Source organism: Vigna radiata, chromosome 10 (assembly GCF_000741045.1).
Source record: "Vigna radiata var. radiata cultivar VC1973A chromosome 10, Vradiata_ver6, whole genome shotgun sequence".
Lineage (NCBI taxonomy): Eukaryota > Viridiplantae > Streptophyta > Magnoliopsida > Fabales > Fabaceae > Vigna > Vigna radiata.
In genome coordinates this window covers 2,108,443-2,116,865 of record NC_028360.1, presented here as the reverse complement: position 1 = coordinate 2,116,865, position 8,423 = coordinate 2,108,443, and the positions used below count along the sequence as shown (strand labels likewise).

The window sequence follows — 8,423 nt, the reverse complement described above, 5'->3', positions numbered from 1 at the left end:
CAGCAAATTGCATACCAATCACTCATGTCCAACAACTTAGTAAAGGTGGAGAATTCCTTTCCATTGTTTGGCTATTGATGACTCATTTAGGCCTATCCAAGCAGTTTCAAATCAAGAAAGGCCATGAAATATGGTAAAATTGGTCGTAAGTAAAGAATATGAGGAGAAAAAAAATGAGCGCAAAAGTAGCTAAAAGAAATAACTTCAATATAATTTGTTGCTTCTTTTTTCTTGTTCAAGACTAGAAGATGTAGGGACCTTGTTTATTTTCTGTGTTTGTGGTATAAAATGGGTTATTTCTTTCTTTTAATTACGTAGTCATTTTTGGTAAATAAATAATAGAATGGATGATATTATAGAACTACAAGTTCTAAAGTAAAATTTGTAATATAAACGTGTTCCGGTTTCATAATATATTGAGTTCTTTTGTTGTACATACTTTTCTCATTAAATATTCTTTTTACAACTTGTTTAGATTAAATTTATATGTTTGAGGTAATTACCACTAATGCAAAAAATTATATTAAATCTATTCTGAAATATATATTAAATCAATTCTCAAAATCAATCTGATATACATAATGTTTTAAATATATAATGTTTTAGATATATTAGATCTACTTTAAAATTGATCTAATATATGTAACTATTAGATTGATTGGTTCTAAAGAAAGTGATTTTATACTTTTAACTAAAATGGCTAAAACAATATTTTATAAAAAATAATTATTAGATTGGTTAATAATATAACCGATAATATTTGCATCCATATTTTAATAAAAAAAAATTGCATATATTAGATGGATTATGGCCTTAACCAATCTCATATATGTCATGTATTAGATCCATTAATGACAATTAATATACTTTTTTGTTGAAAATTTTTGTTTACAATTGTAATAAACTCAAACTTGTTGTATTCATACAGACACAATTGGATAGTCATTCAAATCTAACAATAAATTTTACCAAATAACAAAAAAAAAAATACATAATGAACTAATTTCTACTATGCAAGAAGTGTATGGCCCATTCAATGTTAATTTCTTCAATCATCTTAGATCCCAATGGGTAACATTGTCAAAAAAAATTAGTAATTAAAGAATGTATATATTAGTTATTTCATAACAACATATATCAAAAATTAATCATTTTATCTTTTACCTCATCTTAAGAATCTTTGAAACCAACACAAGCTATGGTTCACATTGAGTACATAACATAGTATCCATACTCAAAGCATTCATGTTGTTTATTACACTAATATAAAATAAACTTAACAGAAACTAATACCTTAGGAACAATTACTTGGAAGTTATGTGAAGATGAAGTGGATTTACCTCTTAAGATATTGTAGACATTCATAGTACTAAAAAAATAAGTCATTTGGTGTTTATGACATATTTGACGACATAAATAATATTACTTTTATAACTAACACATACCTGTGTACTATATTTTTCATGGATGCGAACATGTTCTTTGCAATGAAAATAACCAAATGACAATATTGTCTATTGGACAAATAATCATCAATTGTCAATGATACCTATTAAACAAGAAATTTAATTAGTGTTTTGAAATTAATTACTTAATAGCTAAAGTTTATGAGTTCAATGTAATATCCCAATTTAGGATACCACAAATAAATTATAAACCTTCTAACTTTTTGGAAAATGTGAATTAATTAACTAAAAACTTTTTCAAAATTGTTAGTATAAACAAAAGAAATAAAATCGTATTTATTGAATTAACTTGTGCCAACACCATCAACCATTAGAAACCTATGTAATCTTTCGTACTCCACCACACTCGACTTGTTCACCAAAACATGGCTTTTCCTGTTCACTAAAATAGGGGTTTTCTTGGTCACCAAAATAGGGCTTTGATAACGGTCTAAAAATCGTTATTTTTATACTTAAATTTGATATCAAAACACACTTTTTATGACTTAGAATGAGCTTAGAATCATGTAAAACGCTTAGTTGAGTCAAAAGAGAGTCAAAATTTGTTTTTAGAGATATTATGCTTGTTTTTGCATTGTTTTGTAGGATTTGATGAGATTTGAAGGATGGAAGTGAAGAAGGGAGGACTTAGACTCAAGAAAGGAGGAGAAAAGGAGGAGAAAAGGAAGAAAAGAAGAGTCAAGTTCACTACTCAACGCCAATTCTAGCGCTGAGCGCCAACTTCGAGGATGAAGTCACTGTTTCTCGCTTGAGCAGTGACGCTGAGCATCTTACAACTTGGAGGTCCACCACTGAGCGGCAGAACTGGGCGTTGAGCGATCCGCGATTATGAGGCCCACCGCTGAGCGGCCAAATTGAGCATTAAGCGCCTAAATGATGGGCTTGCGCCTAAATTCTGTTACTTTTATGCGCTATAAATAGACCTAGTGCGATGCTTAGATCAATCTTTTGGTAGTGGAAGACTTCAGAACGCTTTCTACACTCTTTGGAGGCGGCTTTTGGATGCGAGAGCTCCAAATTTCCAAATATAGGGTTTTATCTTTCATTATTTTCATCAATTCCGTCTAGTTTTACCATGTCTATGGTGAACTAAACCCTTTGTTGTTGGGGAACAATGTAATCCTTTTGAAACTCTCTTATATTGAAATTCTTATTTTATTCATATGTTTGTATTATCAATTGTTTGAGTTTCTTATCTAAGATTAATGCTCGCATCGTTTAACTCATTCGGTGTGAAGATATTTGATTTTTTCGATACGAAGACGTACAGGGAAGTCTCGAACTGATAAGATACTGCCTAGAGATAGGGGTAGGACGATCAATTGTTTTTGCTTCTGTAATTTAATGCACAAATATTTTTCAAGTGTGCTGTGATGGATTTTGAGGAGAAAAGTTTTTAAAAATATACTAAGTGTTTAAGCTTAATCGATTACATGGATAATGTATTCAACTAAGTCTGTTAAAGATTTGAAAATTGTTTCATGCTTATCATAACTGTTTTAACGGTCATATTTTTGAATATGTTGACTAAGCATTAAATGTAAATCGATTACATTAATTGAGTATTCAATTAATTGCTTTGACTGTTGTTAATCTGTTATAAGAGTTTAATGTAATCGATTATATTAATAACATAATCGATAAAAATGCGTCAGATTTTGACTAACTCTATATATAAACGCATTGGTTGAATTTTTGTAAGAGAATTGAGTTTAACATTTTCATATCTGATTCAGATTGAGTTGCAAAGTCTTAAGAAGTGATTAAACGCTCCAAGAAACAATAATTGTCGTGGTGTACAAATCTTGAAGATTTCTTGAGAAGTAAAGCTGATTGATTTGAAGAGTCTGATCTTTCTGCACAACTAAGGTTCATGTTATGTGATCAGGAGTTTTGCAAATGCTGAGTGTTGTTGTTTCCCTGTGCGTGTTGCCAGGAAGAAGAACGTGTGGTTCTTGACTTTGAGAAGGGTCTCAAAGGGGTGACTGCAGGAAAGAATTGTTCTTGCTGCTAGTCTGTTGTATTTTGGCTATATTAGATTAGTGAGTTAGAGAGGTGATTTACATTTTGACATTGTGGTCGCTGTAAAGCCCTTGTAAAAACTCATATCTTTATAGTACATTTGGCTTTCAATCTCAGGTTGATTGGAAAGACACTGGATGTAGGCAGTATTGGCAGAACTAGTAAAACTCAGATTTTGAATTTTCTTCTCTCTATCTCTATGCATTAATCGATTACATTCTGTCTTTATTCAAATATGCATACTGTTACATTCCATATACTTTTGCTTGCGGTTCAAGAAAATTTAAATACTTATAGTATCGCCCCCCCCCCCCCCTTCTCTTGGTGTGAGAAGCCAAACACATATTTTCTAACAACAACTAAGACAACTACAACATTTCTTCCAACTACTACTTCCACATTCCATTATTTCTACATTTTCTCTACATTCCATTATCTCCATATTTTCTCTACATTCAGCTATCTCTACATTTTCTTTATCCCATCAAGTATTCCTTTCAAAAAAAAACTTAAAATACTAAGAACAGAATATCTCACGTTATCCCTTTTGGTATTTCTCTCTTCCATTTTTTCATAGACATAAGGATTCTTGTAATACATTCAGTCATATATTATTGCCAAAAACATGTAATGTATTGTTCTCACTAAATTGAAGAGCTTCAATGTAGTAGCTCGGTGTAATTAAAGTCGCACCAGGTTAAACGAGAATTTTTTTTAGTAAACACAAAATTCTAACCTCGGGTAAAAAGGGTGGAATGATCATAACCCATCTATATTCATATTTAGTCAACTTCAACTAGTAAACAAAAAGTGAGGTTTAAGTTAGAATATGTATTTAGTGAAATTGATCATCAATTTGTCATTATTATGGCTGGTAACTAAGCTATGTCTATGGTGAGGAGACGACACTAGTGACGATTAACTAGATCACCATATTGGTCTAAATAGGAACTACTATATCTAGTTGGACGAGTTAGCTCCCACTTTCTATACCGATTCTAGATTCAATTAGTATAGAAAAAAATTGTAATTTATTATAGTTTTACTATTGTGTCTGTACCAGTTTTAAATCTGATCAATATAGAAAAGTTTCTCATATAAACAAAATTACCACCACACAACATTTTATATATGATAAATTATAATCGGTATAAAAGTATTTTTATGTACTAGTATTGTTGCAACTTTGAAGGATATTATACAAGGTATCTAGGAAAGGAGAAGTAATATAGCATAGAATTTAATATGACTAGGTTTACTCTTTGGAGTAATTAATACATATATATTTTTAACGTCGTGGAGTACTCTTTTGTGATCGAACATTATTTTTCTTATATTTATGTAAAAGGATTGACTCAAATAAAAGAAATGCATCATTAAAGTGACTCCTTATGTTTAAAGATATATATTGGAGACTATTTAAAATAGATATTCCAAAACTTCTAAAAACATTTTATTGCAACTTCAAGGATCCATTATGAAATCCCCTTTTCCTTCTTTTACATGGTTTCGAATGCGATGGCTCCCAATTATAAAATTTTGTTATACAAAATGAATATCTAAACCTAGACAATAAAGTAAAAGATTTAATATGATAATTTAAAACTAAAAATTTAGTTTTTAATTTATTATTATTTTATTGACCAAAATTTAGTCATCAAAATAGATTAAAATGACTAAAAAGTAATTTCCAAGTATATCAAAATGTGGGATTAAAAAATTATTTCTAAACAAATATATACTTTTTAATGATCACTAGTTATTAAAAATAAATTTCTAATTATTATAAACTTTTATTAATAATAAAAATCATTTTAGATATTAGTAATTTTTAGTTTATAAAATAATTTTCAATTTAATTACTATAATACCTAATAATTATTAATCTCTAAGTAATATATACTTAATTAATTTCTTATATTGTTAGTAACAGTTTGTTAAAATAATATTACACAGTAAATGAATTTATCTAAAGTAATATGTTTTAAAAAATATTACAATATAGTAACATTTTTATTAAATATATTTATGAAAATGCTCCTAAAACTAATAAATCATCTAGTCAGAATCTTTCTATTGCATGTTTCAGTTTAGTTTGGTTTTCAAACGTGGAAATGGAATCATTCATTTCCCTCGAAGAGAAAAGATGATATATCTGTTACATCGTTCCAAGAAAAGAATCTAATTCCAAGCTTATAGTTCTTGGTGATAGATCTGAGACAAACAAACAATACTATTTCCTTCTTCGTTTCAACACCACAAGTTTGAAAACAAAAGTGAAAAGAGAAACACTTCACCATTGTCTGTACTCTGAATTTCATTACCATCCTAGCTCCCTCCTTCAATCATGGCCTCAGACACTGCTGAAGTCCTTAAAGAAAACTTCTTGGAATTTTTCAAAGATAGTGAGTCTTTTAACCTATCACCTACTATCTCTTCCATATTGAAGGAAATAGAAGCAGAATTCTCAGAGTACAAAGGATTCTGGTCACCTCCACCTGTTGAGTCCCTACATTATTTGTACCAACTGGATCATGCAATTGCCGAGTGTCGTGCAAACAAGAAAACCTTCTCCATGTTCTCACGTCTTGATCCAGTAGAACGTGCCAACGAGACCGTGTTGAAAAATATCAAGGAGTATCTCCAAGACACGAGGAATTTCAAAAATAATATTAATGAATACTCAACCTTCCCCTTGTTCTCTTCATGCAGGTACCCCACGGGAAATGATGCGCCAGACCTTTCAGTATTCGATGGAGAAATGGAAAAGATTGTGAAATGGCTTGAATCCAATAATGGGTTCAAGGCCATTGGTATTCATGGAATGTGCGGCACGGGAAAGACCACTCTTGCCAAAATGGTTCTGAATGATCCACGAGTCAGAGACAAGTACAAGAAGCCCATATGGGTGTGTTTGTACGACTTGCAATCAAAAGAAGAAATGGATATTAGGATTGTTAAGGAGATGTTGGCACTTTTGGATGATGATCCTGATCTATTGGCAGAGGAACCTGAAGATAAGTGGCTGGTGAAAAATCTTCATGATAAACTCTTGGATCAGAAGAATTACTTGATTGTGTTGGATGCTGTGTGGCATTGCAACGATTGGTTTAATAATTTGTTCTGTGTTGATCAAGATGGTGGTGATACGAGCAAAGAACTCTTTTCCCAAGCCTTGCCCAAGGAAACTGGTGGTGCTGTCATTGTCACCAGCAGACAAAAGGAAGTGACTACTAAATTGGTGCGTGAAGAGAATTTGATTCATCTTAAGCCTTGGGATGATGAAAAATTGAAGAACTTTGTGAAGCAGTGTTTGAAAAAACAAGATAAAATCACTCAGGAAAACATTGACTGTGTTGCTTATCATTGTCATGGTATTCCTTTTGTTGCTGCAACCATCTCAGGTTGGATAGCTGAGCAGATCACCAAGACGTCAGATTCTAATTGATCTATACATACAGTGTGCGTGTTTATGATCTTGTTGTTTTGTTATGAGATTTACTTTTAACAGAAGCATCAATTCCCATGTCCTTTGAATAAGTTTATACCATCCTTATGATAGAAGGTTAAAATGAATGTAAAAGATATAAGAACTTAGGGAAGTTCATTCTCATCTTCCAACTGTAAACTTCTGCATAAATAAATTTCCAAATAAAAGTATTTGATGCAATATCAATCTGAAAATATATATATATATATATATATATAACTAGATTGAAAGTATGAAGACTTTCAAATGTTTTATAAATGTTGTGTATATAACTTTAATTAAGTAATTTTGTATAATTAACAACGTAAAATGCATTCAAATGAAAATTGACGAGTAAATGCAGAAACGTAAATGACTTCAAAAAAACAAAACGTAAATAGTATTTTGAAAGACTACAAATGGAGAAAATTGAAGCGATTGTGCTTCAAGAAGAAAAATAGGGAGAGGTGAAAGGATTGCGTAAGTTGTTTTTCAATAAAAAAAAAGAAGGGTATACTATCCCAATTCATATACAAAGTGTTACTGTGTTAGTTATAATTTAGATATTATTTTAATTTGTGCATATTTGTGCACCTGTCATTCCTTTAATAGATGAAGAATTATAGGATCCTTATATGTATATATATGATACTCTACGATACTCTACTCTTTGAAATAATACATCAGAATTATTCTTTAAACCTTTTATTATGGTATCAAAAGCCAAACACTGATATCCTCTACAATATAGGAATCAGTGCTTTTTTTCATTGAATATTTCTGATGGCTTCTTCCGATGACAATCAATCGGAGAAACATAATTTTGGAACTTCCGCTGCTTCCAAGAGTTATAGTTATATTTCTATTGCTGGCGGATTTGTGGCCAAGTCAGATTTAGTCAGGTTTATCTAACTCTGCTCTTAATCTTTCTGTTGTTACTAAGGGTAGTGATTGGATAATTGATTCAGGTGCTACTGATCATATGACTTGTGATCCTCATATATTTACTAGTTTTTCCTCTAATTGTTCTAAAAGTGTTATTATTAATGCCAATGGGGTCTCATCTCCTATTGAAGGTATAGGTACTATATCCCTCTCACCCTCCTTATCAATTCCAGATGTCTTATTTGTTCCTACATTAAACTGTAATCTTATCTCTATCAGCAAGTTAACAAAATCACATTCTTTTGTTGCCTTGTTTTACCCAACCCATTGTCTTTCTCAGAACATCCATTCCAAGGAGAAGATTGCCAGTGGTAGAGAGAGTGAAGGACTGTATTATCTGGAAAATGTCTCACGACAAAACCATAAAAGAGGATTGACTTGTCTTGCGAATGATCACATACAAGATAAAAACAAAAAAGAAATTTGGTTGTGGCATAAACGGTTCGGACATCCCTCATTTGGTTATTTAAAAAAATTATTTCCATCACTATTTCAAAAATGCAATATTTCTGATTTTTTTT

At 31.0% G+C, this 8,423-nt stretch overlaps 2 protein-coding genes across 3 annotated transcripts in view; both read left to right on the top strand.

The window, feature by feature from the left end:
* LOC106774675 overlaps positions 1-328 on the top strand; it is a 23,003-nt gene extending 22,675 nt beyond the window's left edge. The window contains exon 6 of one of the 2 annotated variants that reach the window (XM_022786890.1): positions 7-328. In XM_022786890.1, the coding sequence (XP_022642611.1) occupies positions 7-137 (131 nt within the window). In that variant the 3' untranslated portion in view covers positions 138-328. The remainder of the gene's footprint in view (positions 1-6) is intronic. The other variant, XM_022786889.1, reaches the window with a different exon arrangement.
* Positions 329-5,730: 5,402 nt separating this feature from the next.
* LOC106775463 (probable disease resistance protein At4g19060) lies at positions 5,731-7,150 on the top strand. Its single transcript, XM_014662586.2, has one exon. It carries the CDS (start codon positions 5,836-5,838, stop codon positions 6,934-6,936), a length of 1,101 nt encoding a protein of 366 aa, XP_014518072.1. The 5' UTR covers positions 5,731-5,835; the 3' UTR covers positions 6,937-7,150.
* Positions 7,151-8,423: the final 1,273 nt, after the last annotated feature.

Bases quoted from the DNA above. Each gene is read 5' to 3' on its own strand.
- LOC106775463 (XM_014662586.2), top strand. From the start codon at position 5,836: ATGGCCTCAGACACTGCTGAAGTCCTTAAAGAAAACTTCTTGGAATTT.